At 37.0% G+C, this 22,839-nt stretch overlaps 1 protein-coding gene across 1 annotated transcript in view; it reads right to left on the reverse strand.

Moving 5' to 3' along the window:
* Positions 1–340: 340 nt before the first annotated feature.
* The window catches only part of HACD3 (3-hydroxyacyl-CoA dehydratase 3), a 34,671-nt gene continuing 12,172 nt past the window's right edge, over positions 341–22,839 (reverse strand). The window contains exons 2-11 of the mRNA XM_006920252.3: positions 19,455–19,497; positions 17,623–17,696; positions 16,311–16,475; positions 14,885–14,936; positions 13,111–13,221; positions 8,421–8,548; positions 6,793–6,905; positions 5,480–5,586; positions 4,760–4,891; positions 341–2,036 (exon numbers count right to left, since the gene is read on the reverse strand). Of these exons, the coding sequence (XP_006920314.1) occupies positions 1,960–2,036; positions 4,760–4,891; positions 5,480–5,586; positions 6,793–6,905; positions 8,421–8,548; positions 13,111–13,221; positions 14,885–14,936; positions 16,311–16,475; positions 17,623–17,696; positions 19,455–19,497 (1,002 nt within the window). The 3' untranslated portion in view covers positions 341–1,959. The remainder of the gene's footprint in view (positions 2,037–4,759; positions 4,892–5,479; positions 5,587–6,792; positions 6,906–8,420; positions 8,549–13,110; positions 13,222–14,884; positions 14,937–16,310; positions 16,476–17,622; positions 17,697–19,454; positions 19,498–22,839) is intronic.

Genomic DNA, 22,839 nt, shown 5'->3' on the forward strand with positions numbered 1-22,839 from the left:
CAATATGGGTTCCATATTGCCTTCCTTGTTTCTGACACTGGTTAGGCCTCACTGCCTAAGCCAAGTTCCATCCATGTAGATTCTGACAGGTCACTGCAGTCAGCTCTAGTTCCAATTCATCAGCTAGCTTCATGACCTTGGGCAAGTCCGGTAACTTATCTAGGTTTTAGTTACATCATCAATGGTTTTCAAATTGCTCTGTGGACCATTTAAATTTCAACCTGAGCAGCCATTTTTAGTTTAACATGCTGAAATGTTATATAATATATTTTCTGAACAAAGGACTTTATCACTAACAATTGGCAAACCATCAGAGTAAATGATCTTTAAACACAAGTTATTAGGATTTTGACTGCAAATGTTTAATAGAAATACACAATCTTTTGCTTTCTCAGACAGCAACAAAGGGGCCCAAAAGAATACAAGATTCTGCCACAGATGCAACATAATCTACTGCAAAGCTGATCTGCCCAATTACACACAGAAAATCAGTTGAAAGAACATCAGAAGTTAATACAAAGAAGTGATGACAGAAGTTACAGACATGCAAAACATCCTTCAGTGCAATGGACTTGTAAAAAAAATCAGCCAGCCTATGCTAATCAGATGTTTTTAGGTCAAACCAAGTTTCCATCTTGGGATCAGAGAAACAGCGTAACTCATTTAGTCCCCTTTACCACAGGAACCGTGGAAATGGCAGAATAGAAAGAGCTACCGTGCCTTAAAATCTTTTATATAAGCATTACTTCTAACACATTTACTTGGTTTACCTGGAATGTAGTAAAGGAAACGTTTTGACAATGGCCAAACTTCATAATGTCCAGATTTGTCTTCATAATGTCATAGTGTCTGTTAGTGGGTTTCCTGCCGGGAATCTTTGTTAAAGAACCAGCTGGTAGTTCTCCAGCCAAAGTTCTCACTCTATTCACTGTCCTACTGCAGACAGGTGAAACAGCAGGATCAAAGGTGTTTTTGAGGTCTTGTCAAAAACAGACAATCCCACCACTTACTCTGACAGATACAAGTAAATGTACTCAGCCAGTGCAGGGGAAGGAAAATTGAGTTTTTAAGTTTGTGCACAGCCTATATTTTGTAGGTGTGCTTAGTATGGCCTAATGTTTCCAGTTTGCTACAGCTACATCACTAGCAGTTGTCTTATGGCCAGTTTGACCTTTCTGACCCTTATAGCCATTTGGGTTTGGAATTCTTATAATCTCATTATATTCCAACTAATGTTTCATTTTTCTTTAGTGTTGAAAATAGTTCTGATTTAGCTAGGAGTAAAGTGATCATGGTGTTCCAAGGTTCTGACTGGTTTCTCTCAAATCATTCTGTGCCCACACAGGTAAGCACCATAGTAACACAGTGTTAGGCCGAAAGATTCAGAGGTAATATGCGTTCTCTAGCCCCACTCAGACTCAGAAATGTTTTATCAATGACTAAGTTGAACTTGATTTTTGAAAAATCAATGCCACCCCACTTAACAAGTAACCCCTTAGGTACAGAATATATTAGGTCCTGCCTGAAATCACTTTCATAGCCTCTTGTAGAGCAAAATAGTCATTTTTTTCACAAGTAATAGCTGAAAAGAACAAATCCAAGCTGTAAGAAAGAACAGCCAGTACCTGGTAGGGTCAGGGCACTGAAGAAATCTCTCTGGCCTGTGAAAGAGAATGACAGGACATGGAGGGGGGGGAGGGGCGGGCAGGGCTGAGTCTGCTGTCACTAACAGAACACAAAAGAATGAACCTGTCATCAGATACCAGGAATCCATGTCATGCAAATACTACACTAATATAATAAATTCAGGGATGTTACTGGGGAAAAGAGAAGATAACCTCACTGAGAATTTAATCATTTAACTTTAAAAAAAAACGTTTACATCAGTATAAGAAAGTAAAACTGTTAAGAATTATAGATTAGGCTCAAACCGGCAAGAAGTCATCTAAATCTCTCTTTTTAGTGGATCTTTTTCTTTTTTTGTCCATAGCGCCGCCTGCGCTGCTTATAAAGGTGACGGAAATTTATGTATAACCCTGGAAAAGAAAAGAGGCCAATTAGAAATGAGAATCTTTGTATGTAACCAGAAGCTGTTGGGGTAAGGACAGTCTCTAGTTGTCTGTTTTTCATATCCCACAGCACTGTGCTTATTGCAGGAAGTTCAACTTATTAAGTTACTCAATTAACGATGCACTAGAGACAACTCAGTTTTTCCCCAGTGGATTTACAATTTAATTTTCTGCCATATTTTTATTATAAAAAATTTCGCACAAAAGATTAAATCATTGTGACCACCTAGATTTAAACTTTAACTGTTTATTACATGCCCATTCCCACCTCATTTTTGATGTTTTTCAATGTAAGTTACAGATATCAGTACACTTCACTCCTAAACATTTCCTTAGAGTTCAGTATTCTTTTTTTCTTTCTTTTAAGGTAAGATTAATATAAAATACACAAATATGAAGTATAGAAACAACCCAATTTTTAATTCAAAGCTATTCAATAACACGTATTAAGCAACAGTTGAAAAGGTATAACTTTTCTTAGGAAGCACAATTTAGTAAATTAGAAAACACAAGATTTCAGAGTCAGAAAAAAATTTGTTCTACTTTACCACTCAATAGTTCTATGGCTTAGCCTCACCTTAGATTCCCCATTGTACAACAGAGTTAAAAACTTATTTTACAGACTTACTGTAAGAAAATGTATGTTTAGAAAAGTACTTTGATCTATATACAAATGTAACTAGTTATACTGCTAAATTATGCAAATTTAGCATTTATTCATCCTGAAGAATAAAAACTACATATTCATTGTGGGCAAACTGAGTATAAAACCTTGTAAATTAAGAGTGTGCAACAACATAAACAACACAAAAGCCGTTAAGCTTAGTACATATTAAAATACTTCTTACCCTTGTAAATTTTTTAAGTAAAATATTTTAAGGGTCTTTCCAATACTTATTCCTCTTTAACATTTCAGTAAGCCCACCTCATGGAGCCTAGTTACAGCAATACTAGATTTATCCTGTAATAGAGGTAAAGACTCAATGATTGCATTTTCCAAACCGAAGCTTACTCCCTTCAATAGCCAAATATTTTAACATTTTTGTTAAAAATCTTTCTGAAATAGATTATACCCTTTCTGAAATAGAAAAGAAATGTAATAAAAGTTAAACTTTGGCAAATGATCTACATCCATGAAGTATATCATTTAACTGTGCTTCTGCCATGTACTGATACCCTGAGGTATATAAGTCTCTTCTCCTCCAATACTAAATGGCCAAGACCACTGGCCTTTTTGGATTCTTGGGTTTACTTTTTGTAGTATTCCTCTAACTTTTTGGGGTGGCCTGCCTTCATGACGACCCCCAATAATCCCTACCTTCCTCCAGGTATTTCATACCCTTGTGTAGTTCCCTCCTACATTGTACTAGGTTGGTCTGTGTGACCAACAGAATATGGGAAAAGTGACAAAATGTCACTTCCAAAATTAGGTTATCAAAGGCAATGTGGACTTGACAGAGGTGCTAATTATCACTACAATGGCAATCATAATACATAGATGTATCAATTCAACATGTAGCATACCTTAAATATATACAATGTTATGTCAAATATATTACAATTTAAAAATCAAATATATTTTTTAAAAGGCAGTGCAGCTTCTGGATCTCTCTCAGATCACTTGCTCTGGGAAAAGTCATGTCATGAGCAGCCATATGGAAAAGTACTGTGGCAAGTACTGAGGCCTCCTGTCCACAACTGCATGAGTGAGCCTGAAGCAGATCCTCCAGCCCCAGACAAGTCTGCTGAAACTAGCCGCAGCTGAGTTGACAGCTTAACTGAAACCTCACGAGGACCACCTCTATCATACCTCTGTGACATTAGTGCTCCATCACATTCATACTGCCTTTTATAACCTAATCTCAAAGTGACATACCACCACTTTTCCCATATTCCTGACACTCAGAAACCATGTGAGATAATGTCGTCCTAAGCTGCTAAATTGGGACATTATTCGTTACACGGAAATAACTAATATACTATGTACTGTCGCATCCTCTGTTGCTAGGCGATCGGACAGCCATACTTATTTAGGGCCATCCCGAGACTTTTGTGAACTAAAGCAGAGATAAAGTCATAAATTATGTTAAAATGTGTTAGAATTTTATCTAAAGTTAACATTCTTATGGTTAGGAAGGCCTGTAAAGTTTTCATATTTGCCATGATTTAGGTTTACTTTTTCTCTCTTCTTTTAGTTTTTATGAATTAAGGCAAGAATTCATGATTTTATATAAATTAATAAACAAGCAGGTTTTACATGAGGAGCAGGGGGACTTCCCTATTGTTAGGCAGAAGGCTTTACGACATCTCAGCTATTCAGAGGCCGTTATTGCCTTCTCCCTTCCTTGCTGCCAGTTGTATTATCACCTCTGTAAACACTGGCTGTGGTAAAAGTCAATGAGCTGCTTATTCTATTTAAGAGCTTCTTACATTGTTTTAAACATGAAATATCGTATGGTGAGTTCCCAATGACCAAGAGCACTTCAAAAAGATAACCACTGGAGATTTGGGAAGAAATACTTCGATACATAGCATATTCTTCTAGTGGGTCTATTTGGCAAAGCAATCTTTCTCTAACTCTGTACTATACTCCTTTGCAAATAATCCCAAAGACTTTTAAAACTTTCAATCATTTAACTCTGCCCTCTAAATAAGTGACAGGAAAAGTCTATTATAGAGCCAATACTTACCTAAAAATATCACTATAAGATAAATCTGAAGAAAAAAGGAAAATCTAACTTTGATTTTCACTGGATATGGCAATGTGAAACTGAATCTTCCTGTTTCATTGAATATTGGAATGGACTGGATCACTGCAACAGCTGTAAGCAAAAACAACTTGTTAGAAGCAAATGACATACAGTTACATCTAATGGCAGAGTCTTCTAACCCCTCAAAGTTTCAGTTCTGGGTTTGTTGAAAATGGTTCCTCCTCTCTTTGTACAGAGGGCTCATGCCTCTTCTTTTTTTCCCCCTAATTTTCTTAAGAAATGAGCCTCTAAGATGAAAACAGAAAGACTAATGAGAAACAGTTACTTGAAAGCGCTGGGCTTCACTTTCCTATCCTATAAAATGGAAACAAAAATCCCGACCTGACTCACTCTCTAGATGTTTGTCAAAATAAAATGAAATCATCAATATGAACTGCTTTGGAAAATTAAAACTATCACTTAAGTAAAAAAAAAAAAATGCAATACATAACCACCCAACTTCCAAACCTTAACAAAATGAGCTACTCCCCTGGAACAGTCTGGGTACTAAAACTATTACAGTAGGAAGCCACTAAAAGAAAATCTTGAAAAGTCCAACACCCATATATTTACTAAGGCTAGTAGAGGAAGGAAGGTCTGGCCTATTGGCTTAGCTATTCCTTGGAGCTAAGCTATAAAACCTAGAGTTCCTGAAAGTACCTTCTGCCAAACACCCTAGAGGATAAACAGGAATCCACAGAGTGTAACGAAGCCATGTGAGCACCTTCCAATCCATGTCAATGCAGTAAAGCATGTAGAAGGGGTACCTATTGAAAATAAAGAATTTAGATGTTAAAAGCCACATCAGATTCTGAATGCAACTCTAGAACAACATTCAAAAAGAATCATTTTACAATTAGCCACACATGGCTTCTTCAAAACCGAATTGGGCTATCTACCCAAAAACTCCCATCATACTCCTCCCTTAATCTTCAAAGGATATGAACTCTTTTTAATGATGAACTAAGTTTAAGTCTCAAAAGAACCCTCTCAAATGCTTCAGTATGTGGAAAGAATGCTCACAAGGTTTTTGGCTTTACTCCTAGTTCTAACTGACATTCCATGTAGATAAAGATGACAGACACTTTGACAGACACTTTATCTCTGGATAAATGAATACTATCAAAATTAAGTATATAAAAGACCTCCCATCTAGAATCAGACATACTGTATTTAAAAAAGAGATACTATTAAAAAATTTGTTTCTTCCCACACAGTAAAGGTTAATACCTATAATCTCTTTCACTTTTGTCTTAAATATATTAGAGAGTATATGGGTGCCCTGGGATACAAACCACAGTCAAGACACAATCTAGGGCTGCTACTGCCTCTTCTCCCTCTCAACAGTTAACTGTGCCAAAATACCACCAAACCTAAAGGTGAGGATTCAATCTGCAAAATCCTTGCTCCATGTGACAGAAAAGGGAAGAAATGTGGAATATGTATGGTCTGGTAGAGAAGAATACATCTACTTTAACTGAATCTTTTTTAAGATATTTAATTTATTGACAAGAATGGAAGAACTAGATAAGAGTTCAATTCAAACATCAGTAATTTTATAGTAAAAAGATTCATTTCTACCATCCCTTCTAGAGGGCTGGTCTTCACTAGTTCCATCCAACCTGGATTGCTCCTTCAACCCTGTTTCTTAAGCCTTCTCATGAATTTTTCTGTGTGAATGAGTCCTCTCTTTCCAACAACACGGCAAGATCCTGAAGGGTAAGGTGGGTCTTTCATTTCCCTGGATTTCTCCCTCTGCTCCCCAGTGCCCAGGTTGGTACTGTAACCCAATGACTGCTTTCAATAAACTCTGCCTCACCTTTGTGCAGAGCACACAGATGCAGCTAGAGCTCTCCATAGATGGAACCTTAATCCCAAACCAAATGAGACCCGCGATAAGACAGCAACTCCCTCAAGAAGAGAGCTGATCCAGAGGAGAAGCATTCAAACACCATCCTGGCATTTCTACCCACCTGAAAATTTCAATTGTGCTCCACAGATAAAACACAAAGAAAACCACAGCTTTATTTTGCATTTCTTCCATGGTGCCAAAGATGATAAACAAAATGAAATTTCTTCCAAAAAGCTATTAAAAAGATGCAAAAGAAAGAAAAAAAGGTCAAAAACATATTTTAAATGAACATATAAATGTGTTACCTGAAACCTAATCACACTAAATTCAAGGTAAATGGAAAAAGATTGAGCTCAACTGGTTTAATCCTCTGCTCCAATTTTGGAACAAGTTAAATGCCCACACCAGTCTTTCTGGATAACTGTGTATATGTGTAAATGTATCATTATAAATAGTATATTTTTTAAAATACACACATTCGAACACAGTTTAAAGGTTACTACCAAATGAACATCTGTGTCTGTATAAACCAAGTTAAGAAACAGACTACCACCAGTGTGGCACACCCTCCTTCCCCTAACTGTAAGTAACTACTATCTTGTGTTAACCATTCCATTGCTTTTCTTTACAGGTTTACTGCTTATGTATGTATTCCTAAACAGTATATTGTTCATGCTGCCTCTTTTTAAATGTTCTGAAATCGGCTATATGTATTTTTCTGTGACTTTTTACTCAGTGTTATGTTCCCAAGATTCATCCATGTCGATGCATGTGGCATTGCCCAGCTCCCAGAAGCTTCACTCACATTGTATTCTATGTGAATGGCACTCCATGGAGCCGTGTGATTTGATGATACTAAACCTGCCCCTTCCATCTTGCCCTAGAAATTCTACTCGAATGTTTATTTGTCATAGTCCTTGATATACAAAGAACATTATTCCATGTTAGTGGGTCACTCACTATCCCCCTTTTATTCTTTAAACTAAACAAAGCAGCCTCTTTCCAAGAGCAAAAACCTAGAAATAATAAGGCTATCGTATTAACACCCTTTACCATGGATCTATATATTAGAATGCCAGAGTTGGTATACCACAATATACCACAAAACAGTAGAATTATGAAAACAGTACTCCAGAAGAGATGAACAATAATCACCTGGTTCCCCCTGAGTCTGGGTGGGTGGTATTTAATGGTATGTGATTGAATAGCTAAACTGCTTCTAGGCCTTTTGACTAAGATCAAGTGTAACTGCATAGCTAGAAAACAGAAAGGAGGATGAAAGGCTTTGATGCCCTGTTCCTAATAATAATCTTCCAAATATTAGGAATCCCCATACAAGTAAGAGAGCCACCTTCACATATGGAAGAAAGTCCAAAGTAAAAAGAGTTCCTAGCCATTACACTGCCTTCATCTACCCAAAGTAGGAGGAAACCAAGGACATCTCTATCTAAGAAGATTGAGGGTAGAATATTCTGCTCCTGACTGAGAATCAAGTTTCCCTACTTTTACAACTCTTTTTTCATCTCTGTGATTTCATGAAAATGTTATAATGAAATAGACCTGATGGCAAAAATCTACTTTAGAAAATGTTTCTGAGGCTTAAAGTTTTCCTCGTTCAGAATAAAATAATGCTATTCCTGTGAAAATAGGTATTTTTACTAATTAAGACTTCTTAGTAAATTGTGGCATACCCACTAAATAAACACTGAGATCTTTCATTCCCCACCCTTGAGCTTTACTATTCAATACCTGGATAAGACAAGGTACCACTGGTGACGAAGTAACTCCAATTGCTGCATTGATAGTTTCCACAACTGCCAGCATCTGGCAGAAATACATCATGTCAGCCATGGTGTGGAATGTGTCATAGAAGGACTCTATGGGACAAATATATAGTAAGGGTAAATCAACTGGCAAATTCCAACAGAATTAATTCTCAAAATAGATAACTCCTTACATGAAAGGAACTTTAAGAAAGGTATAATAAACATCCAGTCAGATTCAAGTTTACAAACCAACTAGGATAGAGGGGAGCAGGCCTGTGGGGTCATAAATAGTCAACTCTACTGGCTACCACAAGGTTAATACATAAACCCTGTATGCCCATTTCGTTTTAAATGACAAGGAAAAAAAGCATACCTAGACTTCATTCAGTTATTATATGCTGAAAAAAATCTATGTATCAGGCACACTGATAATCCTTTTCAGATCCATCATCTCATTTAAAGCTAAAACTATATTACATATATTAAATGCAATCTAGCCTTTTAAAATCTCAAAAATTACATAAACATAAATGCAGAGGTACAAAAATATTGAATACAATTAATTTTCAAAAACCTTAACTGTGCTTATATACTTAATCCTAATTATTCTTATTCTGAGAATCTATCCTAACAAAAAAAAATCTAAAATGGAAAAAGTTTTAGAAACAAGGTTGTTCTCTGAAACATTACTCCTAAGTGCATTAAAGTAGAAACTGTCTAAATGTCTAAGAGTATGGGAAGTTTGAGTAAACTATGGTATATCTACTCCATGAATATTATGTAATAATTTAAAATAAATTATTGTTTATTTGAAGTCAGCAAATGTGGTATCAATTCTGAGTGGTCCATAATATACAATCCTTTACTTTTCATACTGATCCTCACTTGACATTCTGAATTCCTACATTCCTCTTTCCAGTATTTCTCAACCAGGGCACCACTGACATTTGGGCCAGGACAACTGTTTGTCCCACACATTGCAGGAAGTTTAGGATTCTCGGCTCCCTGCCTATTAAATACAAGTAGTGCTTCTGAGGATGTAGCAGAGTTAGGACAATTATCAACAAAGGTGACACTGTAAGAGCCTCAAAAGAGTATGGTTTTAAAATCAGACAAATAAAAAAGGCCCATGCAAAAACTGAAGAAACCCTCTAAAGTATTTTTGCAGAAATGATCCATTTTACAATCCTGCTACAAAGTCAAGTGTGAAATGAAGAATGGTATATAGTGCTACTGAATAATTTTACCAGAAAAATTCTACCAATAAGTAGGTAGAATTTGACTAATTCAAAATTAATCAAATTATTTTCTTCGAAGAATTAATACAAAATTACAATTTAAATTTTGCTACATATTAAGATAAAAAATTTATTTTCATAATTTTAAATGTCCCTTTTCAAGACAAAATCCCAATCAAATCTTTTTGTCACCATTTACAATGAAATTCTGGTATCCTTTTTAGGGGATTCTCCTTACATGGTACTTTTCCTGGGCAAATTATCTTTGAAAATCGAGGACCTCTCATGCTTTGAAATGAAAGTTGTGACTTAAGATTTGGTATATGCTAGACAAAAATTAGATCTTGTGGGCTCTGCCTCTGATTTTATGGGAAATTCATCCTTGTTTCAATTCAGGAATAGAAATCTAATTCCTAAAATGGTATTATAAAAAATATTAGTAACATTAAAATGCTTATAACATTTAAAAGATGTGAAATTGTATACACAGTATGATTTTAGTGTTTAACTAGAGAAAAAAAGACTAAAAGAAATATACAGCAATATTAGTAGTGATGGACAATGACTTATTCACCTCCAAGCTTTTCTTCCACCTCCGGCCCAGTTTTCCCCCCATTTTCCAAACTTTCTTAAATCAGCACATTTAGTTTTATGATTTGAAAAAAAATATTTTGAACGTAGGAAAAAGTACTCATATGTTAATGAAATATAGATTTAAATAGTGGTAGTATAAAAGAGTATATGCTTTCTCAGCACTATACATCAAAATCCTTAAAAACAATTTGTCCTTTTATCTTATAATTCTACCTCGAGAGTTGTTCCTAGGGAAGTTATGTGGGTTTGGAAAGATATACCAAGGCGCCAAGAATCTGCTGTTCTCATAGTTGGGATTATAGTAGAGTTTTTGTTTTATGTCTTTATTCTCTGATTTTCCTGTCATTAACGTATAATTAGAAAAAAAATTTTAAATTGATTTAATAAAAAGTTTTACTTAACAGAAAGCTAGACAAGCTCAAACAATAGTTTCTACATAAGCCCAAGAGTTCACTGCTCCTTCCTTAGCATATGAAGTTTAGCAAAATACATGTTTACGTGAAGAAACAAGTACATGTATGGAATTCGTCATTCCCCAACATCCGTTATGGAATGGAAAAGGAAAAAATTGCAAAAGGCAAACAATGACCCTGAGTGCCAGGCCCCAAGTCCTTACTGCATCTCTGAGGACTGATAGGGAAGAATTAAACCAGCAGCTGCATTCCAGTAGGTATAGCCAGAGGCTTGGAGCCAAAATAGAAATTACAAATCCAGGCAGCTTACTTTAAACACATGACCCAGATATCTTGGCAGCTTTTGGAATAGATCACCTAACAACCAGCCGGTTGCACAGCAACACTCAGAATCCAACTATGTTAGTTTAAATTGCGATTTACGGAATTCCAAGGTATTAAGACGGCTGGAAAAACAACATGCACTTCTTTTAAATGATTCTAAAGCTAACTACAATTCACCTTCTACAAATCTCAGATAGGAAAATTTAGGAGTCAAGAACAAAACAGTCTACAGAATTTTTTTCTCGTTTTAAATAGTTTATATTTTCCATTATACTTATATTTTCCCTCATAAGAAAAAAATAAGTAAAAATAAGAAAAAAGTATCCACATTCAAACCATTTGAAAATGATGCATTCTCCTCCCATCTTTTTGCATGTATTGGTTCAGTTTTTCCTTTTTATAGGGGTGTGATCGACTGGAAGAACATATTTATACGTTACCTCTTTAGCATGTCATCAGTATTTTCCCATGTTATTATAAACTCTTTTAAATACTTTATTTCACAACATTCCACTGAGGGAACATTCTAAACCAATCCTTCACTGATGGACATTTGTCACTGATATAAATGATCTCATAATGTCTATCTTTTTTGAAAAAGCTTTTCTTGTAGTTCCAATTCTTTCTTTAGAACATACTTCCAGAAGTGAAATTACCAGGTTCACGAATATGAACAGTTAAGGTTCTTGATTCATTATGCCAAATGATTTTCCAAGAGTTGTTGTAATTATGTACCCTCCAAGTAGCCATTAGTCCTCTTGATGTAGATATCCTTTTTAACTTTGCTAAAATTGATAAATAAAAATCTTATTTTCTTTATCATTACTGAGTTAAACAATTTTCTGAATATTAAATTATTTTATTTCCTCTTAAGAACTTTCTGTACATACTTTGGTTTATCTATTGGGCAGAGTTTTCATATTTTTAAATCAATTTGTACAAGTTCTTTGTATGTAAAGAAATCAACCCTTGCTGGTATTTGTTGCAATTTTCCACCAACCCTCCATTCCCACGCTGCTAACCTCAATATACTTTTAATTTTTAATGCTGTCTAATTGGGGTGGTTTTAGACACACAGGAATTTAGATATTTTATATAGTCAAATATATTGACCTTTTCCTTTATAATTTCTTCTAACACTTTTAAGTTTAGAAAGTCCTAACCTTCCATATGAGACTTTTATAAACATCTATTTATCTCCTATTTTAACTTTTTGAGATATAATTCTTAAATGCTTTGGGAGAACTTATTTTTTTATACAGTGTGAGAAGAGTTAAACAGATTCCTTGCTCCCTTATATGCCTAAACCTAACCAATTTTCCTTGGTCACATTATTAGATTTCCTGTCCAATAAAAAAGATTGGATAATATTTCCCTTTCCATTGATTAATAATTTCTTTTATATCATACATATATAACTCATATATATATAATGTAAGAGCTATTCCTGGGCCACCTAATCTGCTCTACTGATTAGTCTATTCTTAGTTTATACCAAGGTTATCCTATTTTGATTATCATTTTTTTCATAACAGGTAGATATTTCTTTCTTCTCCCAAATTTTATTATCTATTTCTTGTTCACAATAAAATTTCAGAACACTTTAGGTCACATTCTCAGAATTTTTTCCATTGTTATTTGTTTTGGCCAGAGTTCTGTTAAACAGACAAATTAATTTATAAAGCACTAATATCTTTATAATGGTCTTTTCATTCAGTTTTAGAATAGTCCACTTGAGACTCTATTTAGACTCCAAAGGGATGAGATCCCTCTTGGGCTTGCACAGCTTTGGCACTGAAAGCATCATATCAATTTCTTTAGTTATAAATAAACTATCTTGCTAGCCCAAGATGTGCCTCTGGCTAGCTGTGTGGATGTGGACCATTTCTTTGGCCATCTCTCAGCCTGTTTCCTCACCTGAGCATCCAGCCTGCCTGTTTCACATGTCATGGGAAATAAGAGATGTGAAAGTACAATGACAGCATGAAGTGCTACACAAATATGGGAGGTCATTATTAATACCAAAGGCAGAGAGTATTAACTTTGGTGAGCAGTGGGTCAATCTACTGAAAAAAGAAAACTAGCATTGAAATCTGGGACTTGCCTTTTCCCAAGATAAAGAACCGCACAGTCATGTTGACAAACATCCAGGAGAATCCCAAGAACTGCACAAGATTATACATGAACAGGTATCCTTTCTTCAAGCTTATAAGAGCTGAAAAGCAAAGCAAGACAGTAAACTGTTACAAGCAGTCGAGCAGGAGAGGGATACATGGGGCATACTCACATGACTTCATCCCTCTTTCCAACTTGGGTGCCTAAGCTCCCACTCATAACCAAAGGAGGAAAATTACAAACTGAGAGGCAGGAGAATAAAGGACATTAATTTTGTCTGCAGCCAAATGTTTGTGAAGACAAACCAATTACAGAGTTAAGGAAGGAGTGAGGGGCTTAGGCAGTAATGGCTGAGTCAAGGGTAAAAGAAGGGATAATTCTCAAGAGCAGAGCTATGGAGTTCAGATTCTACTGCCACAAATTTATTCCTAAACTACAGATACTCTGCATACACACTTGGTTGATGCTGAAATAATCACACTAAATAGTAATGTGGTTAAGCAAGAGCAATCTTATTCTAAGGGGCCAAAAATGTCAAACAAACTTTTAGCAACATTTAACTAATTAAAATTTTTTCTTCAAAACTATAAATATTTATTATACTTCCTATCATAAAGAACTTTCATCAGGAAATTTTATGTATTTAGATAAAACAGTTAAAGTTTTATTTAACATCTTAAAATCCATCTGTAAGAATTTTTAGATGTCTTTGAAGTACATCCCTCTAAAACACCAAAAATTAATTTAAATCTCAAAGTGGCCTTTTTATGTTGTTGTAGTTTTTTACCACCACTGTCTCCTTTCCTTTGCTTTTCTAAAAACATATTTCTCTATATTAGTAATTATTCACATCATTTTTTAAAGCAACGAAAACTCTTTTTCAAGAGAAACTTTATTCACAACTCCAATACATGAAACACAAAAGCAGAGCTGCTCTGATGGAAGTGGAACCGCTTGCTTGGCGGTTCCTCCAAAGCATCTCTGAGAATCCCTGGGGTATCATGGAATAGAGTTTGAAAACCACTGCTCTAAAACCGTCTCCTTCCTTATTTACAGCATGCCAAATAAGCACCACTAAAACTTGAAAAAGTATGAACAAACGAGGAACCCTTATTTTATTCTACTTTTCAGAGTTAGTTTTATATATACTTTCATGGACCTCCCTATATAATGTAAGCTCTTAGAACACACGAACTATGATGAAGTAATCAGCTCCACACTTCGAGGGCCTACTACAATGCATGCCATGCAGCAAGAATTTAATAGACAGCTGCTGAATATAACCTATGTCACCCAGAAGATAATATAGTTATAGAGTTTCTGTCTAACGGTGGTTAGACAGAAATAGAAATGATTTTTTTTTTTAAGGGTAACAACCATACTTGTTTGTGGAAAAGCCCTTAAGATCTCAGCTTGGAGAAAAACACCAGCTGGAAGGAGTGTAGCCTTGCACCTACATGGTATTTCCATATGTCCATGTAGGACTTGGTGCCACCGAAGAGAAGGCCAGCCCCAGAGACTAAAGTTCTCCCTTCTGCTATACCAGCCTGTTGTACTCAGATTACGTTAGGCCCCAAACAGAAGGGAAACATTAAAAATAAGACTTCTGATGTGGGTGCGCACATGGCTTAAGCACTGGACATTAAAGACTTCTCATCAACTCACCGACACAATATTAGCTCTCCTGACATGTCACACTCATCCAGATCCCCATCTCTATCACAAGTTAACTGGTAACTACCATAGCAGCAGGGACAACTTACTTTCAGGGGAGCCTTGGCTTTCAAGTCTGAGTTTATTTAGGCGTTCTTCTTCCTAGAATTTGGATAGAAGTTTTCCAAGAACACAAGTTAGGATTCCCAGATGCTTGCAAAAGTCCACATGCTAGATAAGTGATCTGACTGCCTCAAAGCCACCTCCTCCCATTGTGTTCATGCTTCACTGGGAAAAATGTCCTAGCTCATGGTGCCAAAAAGCCTGGCTCGTCCTTACGGTAGCACTAGCATCATAGAATGCCCATCTAATGCGCACAGAATTAAGCTAATCAGCTGGCTTCCAAACTACAGAGTGGGTAGTCCTGAAATTTTAGAACTGGGAAGACATCCAGATTTGTCACTATTATAGAAACAAAACAGAAATGTAAGGCAGAAGACAGATTGCTATTTTATTTTTTTTAGACTTCTATATTTTTAGCATAATTTTTCCAGAAGCTAAAATTATGTCTCCAACATAAGTATGAACTCGGGTTAGTTTTATAGATGGTTACATACAGAAATATTTATAGGTATTTGTATATGCATAGGCTAGTATGTACACATGTAGTTCCTTGTTCTGTTAGCGGAGAGGGCCTAGAAGCTATGGTGCCTCAGTAGCAATAAGCATACCCCAGCCCAGATCTTGGTATCCATTACTATTCTCCAATAAAAAGAACAGAGCTCCTTGAGGAATGGCTGATTCTAGGGCTGGAGCAAGGAACATACGAGATAGTGTAAACATACAATTAAGGAAGTGCTCAAAAAAAAAGCCTCACGACAATGGAGCTTTGTCAGAGGGACACAAGATCCAACTGAGCTTCAACTGCCAAAGCTAAAACAACTTGAGCGACAAAATAAACAACACAATATTATAACACAAACTATAAAATATGCATGAGTCCATACTCATATAAATAAGTAGGAGAAAACAGACAAATCTCCCATGCAGAATGATTCCAAATAAAGTATGCAGATATTCCATCCTAAGGATGGGAAGCATAACTCTCCTTAATCGTGGACTATGCATAGTCACTATCTTCTAAAGGGTAAGACACAATAAAGAAAGGTGGGAGTAACCCTATAGCGGAGAAATCTAACATGACCTCAGCCACATGATCAAGATCAATATCAATAGTGATAAGTCATGTTGACAGTATGTGCCCATGATATGATATGATAAGAATGAAACCTCTGGGGTCTTCCTCCCCGCAAACCAATCACTCTAGTCTAATCATGAGAAAAACATCAAATAAATCTCATTGAGGAATAGTCTATAAAAATATATGAGCAGTACTTATATAAAACCAAGTCTCCAGGTCTTTAACTAAATTTGTAACTTTGTCCTTATCCTATCAGACCCTGATAGGTGTCTGAGGTGGCCCAAATAACGTGGGTTCCTCATGATTTCTGTCTAGATCCTAGGGTCCTTACTGACCTTGGCTCTGAGCTCCATTTCCGCATCAGACTCGTCCAGCCAGCGATCAAAGTCAGGAGCCAAAAACAGTGGGCGCTTCTCCTGCTTGGTGAGTCTCTCCCACCACTGACTCACCTTCTTCTGTACAGTAATGTTTATCTGCCTCTGGGTCAGTTTATAAACCGGCTAAGAGAGAAAATGAGAATGTGAGAATGCTTCTCCTTCCCATTCCTCACCCCTTCCCCTAAAACTGCCCCAAGCCAGTGTGAGTACACAAAGAAGCTGCACTGAAGGCCTATGCTCCTTCCTTCTCTGTTCCTACGAGTCCTAATGCAAAGAGAACACCTAAACCAAGAGCTGATATAGTGAAGAATCAGTAAGAACAGCACTGTTTTTCTCTGATTCCCCAATGAATGACACGGGAGGAAATCAGGAAGAAAAGGCAGACAGTTCTTGGTTATCCTAGAAGAATCCTGATGAACCTCCCAAATCTTCCTCCCATGAAGATGACTGAATTCAAATGGACCCTAGCATAGTGAGTCTTGGTTTCAGAAAGGTCTAAAGAACTGTAGTAGATCAGATACAACTTTTCCACATGAGTTAGCCTAGGGAGTCTAACTAAACTCAGAGGCTATCCCAATTCATGATTCTTCTGCATACCCTCTCCCTATGCCTCCAAAGTAAGACCCATGACACATCCTCCAGCCCTGCTGACTATTAAAACAGCCAAAACAACTGAAACCTCCTGCAAAGAGACATCGATATGCTCAAGCCCCCAGAGATAAGTGTAATTCCAGAAACTAAAATACACCATCTGTTGGATTTTCTCCCTTCTTGTTAGATAACCTTCCTCAAGCTCGGAGAGAAGGGAAACTTCATTTATACATCCAGCATTCTTTCTAAAGATCGGCTGCCTCATCCTTTTCTGATTTCTATTGCCCCCAGTCACATGAAAGTAACACCCTGGTGTGGGCTTTCTCTATTCTATGAAACTCTGCTCTCTATGGGTACCATACTCCTCGGTCATCACTAAAAAAGAGAATGTCAAAGCTGGAAAAGACCCTAGAGAGTACTTATCCAATCCTTCACTTAATACACGAGGAAACTGGAAGTCAAGAAGCAAAGAGACTTGTTCATCCCTCTAATTAAGTGGCAGAGCCCAGATTCACCTCAACTTCTCTGACTTTCCCATTCCTCTGCAGCTAAACCTATATAAAAGAACTATAGTCTCTTGGTTCTGATCTTCTTTCCCACAAACCCTACTCCCATTTCATTAAACTACCAGTATTTATTTCCTAAAATGAAAACTGAAGTGAGAAAGAAATGAACATACCTCTGGCTTCACAAGGTCTAAGAACTCAAGGTGAAATTCATAGACATTGTCTCCTTTGGCACCGTGTCCCTGAGCTATGAAGAAAGAAATGTGTGTTACTATGAACTTGAGCAGAGCAAGGCCATCCAAAAGCTTGGTGCAGTTCTTTCAGAAGTATACGAATATTAATGGGCCCTGCCCAAATGAGTAGGGGCTTGTGAGAAGAGCTACTCAACAGCTAGATAAGCTAAATCTTGGAGAAAAATTTATCTCCATTATGTCCTTATGATGATCAGCTCCAGAGTATTTACTTAACCTTACAATGTGGCCCTGAAGATGTCCAGTACAAATAATAGGCAAGAAAAAGATTACAGAAAACAAAGCCAAAGATATCACACCAATATCATTTAACTTTCACATTTACTTCAGTGCTGAATTCAGAGCAGAGAAAAATCAGGTTCAGGAAAGCTGCAGGGTACATGAAAATGCTCAACTGTCTCAAAGAAAACTCTGAATCTAAGACCTCCCAACCAGGGACAGAAATTGGAGAAGGTGACTTCTCCTTTAGCACATCCCAAATGGAGCAAAAAAGAAAAAAAAAAATCTTTTCTCAGCTTATTCCTAAGAGAGGACAAATGACACTGGGAAGGAAGTTCCTGGGCTGACCACTGTGCCATTCCCATGCCTTGGCATGGCTCCTTCCAGCAGGTGCCATGCCTAGATGCCAGTGAACGCTAGACATCCCTCCCCCTCTAATTCTGACTTGTCTATCATTTGGTTCCCTCCCAGGATTCTCTTTCTTCTTCTGGCCATATGTGGTATAATATGCCTAATATTTGCTACAGGTGGCTACTGTTCTCTAAGACCATAAATTCATTAAGGCAGGAATAAGCTCCAAGAGGCAAGATACATTTTGACCGCTTTAACTTCCTTTCAAATGGATAACTCCAAAAAAGATCTGAACTGCTGCCACAACCGCTCCCATCTTGAAAAGCAGATACAAGAGCCAGGCTGTGTTTTCATGCAAGTATATTAAGGTAGATGGAATCTCATGAAAAACAGAAACGCTTCAAGGTCCCATAACCCTAGTCACTTACAAATGACATTCCAAGGAACTAGAAGAGAAAAAGAGTAGGGAGAATCCCACTCCCATTGGGTGACAATAAATCCAGATCTACCCTCTCAGGCACAGCAGCAAATCTGATGAACTGAGGAGAAAGGACATGGAGGCAGACTCACAGAATCAAAGAGTGTCAGGGCTGGAAAAGCTTTAGGTATCATCTAGTAACTGGTCTGTAAGCGTAATATCAGGGAGCCACAAAGTGTCATTAAGAAAATTTCTATTTTTTGGTTTCATTATAATCTTAAAAAAAAAAAAGATCATCTAGATAGCTACCTTATAAACGAGTAGTACCACACAAGTTCAGTGTGTTTCTCAGTCTGGGTGTATGGCCCTGAAGGATACTAAGGACATATTCTCAGGTGACTGTGGGTCCTCTAGTTTAAGAAACACAGCTTATTATCTAATGGCCCCATTTTATAGGTCCAGAGAAGTCAATAAGTTGTCCAAGGTCATAGTAGAACCAGAGCTAAAAGAAAGATCTCTTTATTTCTATCCTAAGATTCTTTTTTGCTATACCTACTGCCTCTCCAAGGAGAAAGCAGGATTTTAAACAAATTCTTTGACTTTTCTAATCATATATTTGAAAACAATCTAGTTTACCCCAAAGTATTAGAGAGGTGAGCATAAAAAGACAGTGAATTAGACAAATAGATAAAAAATTTTAAAAAGAAACCACCACTATACCTCTTTAACTGGGTAGAGAGCTGAGAACATTTGACTGGATACTGACCTTTGAAATGCAGCACATTTTCAGTGATGCTGATGGCAGGATTCTGTGAAAAGAGACCAGGGATGAGAGAAGGGCATTTTAATGAGGAGAAAATTTAAATTAAAACCAGGGGCTTACTTCTCTCCATCTTTCCACCTTGGGGACTCAAGTTCCTACCCTGTACCCACCCCCAGAGAATATATTTAGTCGTTTATTTACATCTCTGTGTATGTCTATCTGTACCGGATTGAGATTGCAGGCTCCTGCAAGAAAGACCCTAAAGTGCTCTAATTATGCAGAACAAGCAAGATACTGAGCCAGTCCATTCTGACAATGATAAATGGTGCAAGGTGCTATGTGAAGTGTTACTGGGGCATACACAGATCTCTAAGACACAGTTCCTGCGCTGTGGAAGCTGAGAATCTAGTGGAACAGATGAGTCATTTCCTGTGAAAAGGTATCAAATAGTATCAAATAACAATACACAGATCTCTAAGACACAGTTCCTGCGCTGTGGAAGCTGAGAATCTAGTGGAACAGATGATTCATTTCTTGTGAAAAGGTATCAAATAGTATCAAATAACATACGCTCGAAGCCAAAAGAGTAGTAAAGAGCAGTAAGGGTAATAGGTAAAGACCACAATGGGAACAGAATGGTTGGAGAAAGCTTCACTAAGTGTAAAGCAGGTATTGCAACATGAAGAATAAATTAACTCTAATAGGTAGAGGGAAGGGCTGAGGATTAAATGGTTGGATGAAAATAAAACATGCAGTGCCTTAACCTCAGGCTTCATACTCTTAACTCCCATCCAAACCAAGACTAGAAGAGAACAAAATTCTTCAAATTGTTCATTGGTTCCCAGAGGTGGCTACATGTCTTTAGCAGCATCAATTGAAGTGAAACTACTTAACTTTTTTCGGTGGATGAGAAATAACTCACCTCCTACTTCCCAGCTCAAAGTTAATAAACAAGCAGCAGCATGTTCCTAGCGCCATAACTAGTTAATTTACTTTTCTCCTGTAGGCTCAGCTCTCTGTACTCCATCATGTCTCAAAGAAAATCAAGTAGACAAGACAGATGGCTGGAGAGGGCAGTGGGTGCCCAGACGCTCTATCCATAGCCAAGAGTGTTGGGAAAATGGGAAGAATGAAGGCTTGGAGCATGGAGATTATTTGAGCCAGCTTTATGTTAAGAACTTCCATCGTGGCAGTATAGATTTCAAGCTCAGAAGCTCAGCCAAAGAGGATATAACAATCCAGATGATCTTCTCTGTGGCAGAAGGAGAGAGTTAGGAAACCTCAACAAAAAAGGCTGCACTTCCAGGGTTCCTCAGTAAGGGAAACAGTTTTGATGTAAATATTATCGTGAAAGCTAGAGTTCTGGTATATCCTGGAAGTAAGTTTCCAACCTAGGTTACTTCTTGCCCAACCCTGTTCTCTATACTCTAATTCACTTGGAAGGAAAAGAGCAGGTTTGGGGATCCAGTTTACTGTCCTCAGACAGACAGCTGTGTGCAACCAAGATCTAAGAATCTAGCCACAGCACAAGTCCAGGAGTTACCTAAGCATTTCTATGAGCCAGATTTTAGATGCTAACTCAGCAATAATGGACCAGCTCCTGCCCAGAAGCACACCAGGCATGTCTGGTTCCCCTTCTCCAAAGGTGGTGGTAGTAGAGGAATATAGTTCATTAAAAAAAATGCCTATGCCAAAAAACAAGTTCAAAATTGGAATGGAAGAGACCCTGAGCAAAAAAATTTTTTTCATTTATATGTTTACAAGTGAGATTGGACTATAATTTTCCCTTTCTTATATCTGCTTCATAAAATGAATTAGAGAGTATTCCCTCTCTCTCTTCTCTGGAAATGTGGTAGCCAGTCTTCAAGATGGCCCCCAGTGAGGCTCTTCCCCTGGTATTTACACCCTGTGTAGTCCCCTCCCAACTGACATCAGCAATGATCTGAGTAACACATAGAATACAGTGGAAACAACGATGTGACTTCTGAGGTTAGGTGACTAAAGCCACTGCGGCTTCCATCTATGCCTCTTGGGCTGTTCACTCTGGGTAAAGCCAGACACCATGTCATGACAGAATATGCAAGTGGTCCTGTGTGGAAGCCTACATAGAAAACTAACTTGTGGACACCGACTTGCCAACACAGTGAGACATCCCTGAAGTGGATACTCCAGGGCATCATATGACCTCAACCACAGCTGACAAATGACTACAAGCTTGTGAAGAGATCCCAAGCTACAACAATCCAACTGAGTCCTTCCCGAAGGACCAATAGAACAGACAGATGATAAATGATTATTGTTTTAAATCACTACATTTTGGGGTGATTTGTTATGTAATAGATAACTAATAAAACTGAAATTACTTCCTTAAATGTCTGGTCGAACTAGTGAAGCCATTTAGACCTGGAAATTTCTTAGTAGGAAGATATATGGATTTATTTAATGGGGTGGGTATTTAGGTTTTCTATCTCTTTGATATAAACCATCTTTGCTTTCTATGAATTGATTCATTTTATCTGATATGAATTGAATATTCTCTTAGCTTTTTAATGTCTGTAGCTTCTGTGGTTAATTCTTTTTCATTACTGATATGGTTTATGTCTTAATCTTGTCAAGAGATCTGTCCATGTTAATTGTCTTTTCAATAACTAACTTTTAACATATAAAAAAATTCCAATTAAAAAAATGGGCAGAAGACCTGAATAGGTATTTCTCCAAAGAGGACATACAGATGGCCAATAGACATATGAAAAGATGCTCAGCATCACTAATCATCAGAGAAATACAAATTAAGATCACAATGAGATATCACCACACCTGTCAGAATGGCTATCATCAATAAATCAGAAACCAACAAGGGTTGACAAGGATGTGGAAAAAAGGGAACCCTCCTGCACTGTTGGTAGGAATGCAAATTGGTACAGCCACTATAGAAAACAGTTGGGGGGGTTCCTCAAAAAATTAAATATAGAACTACCTATGACCCAGCAATTGCTCTTCTGGGTATTAATACAAAGAAAACCAAAATACTAATTCAAAAAGATATATGCACCACTATGTTTACTGCAGTGCTATTTACAATAGCCAAGATATGGAGGTACCTAAATGTCCATCAACAGATGACGGGAGAAAGAAGTTATGGCACATATATACAATGAAATACGACTCAGCCATTAAAAAAATGAAATCTTACCATTTGCAACAACAATGGATGAACCTAAAAGATATTATGCTAAGTGAAATAAGTCAAACAGAAAAAGACAAATACCATATGGTTTTGTTCATAAGTGGAATTTAAAGAACAAAATAAATGAACAAAAAATGAAAACAGATTCATACATACAGTGAATAAACTGGTGGTTGCTAGATGGGAAGGAGTTTGGGGGTG

Source organism: Pteropus alecto, unplaced genomic scaffold (assembly GCF_000325575.1).
Source record: "Pteropus alecto unplaced genomic scaffold, ASM32557v1 scaffold86, whole genome shotgun sequence".
Lineage (NCBI taxonomy): Eukaryota > Metazoa > Chordata > Mammalia > Chiroptera > Pteropodidae > Pteropus > Pteropus alecto.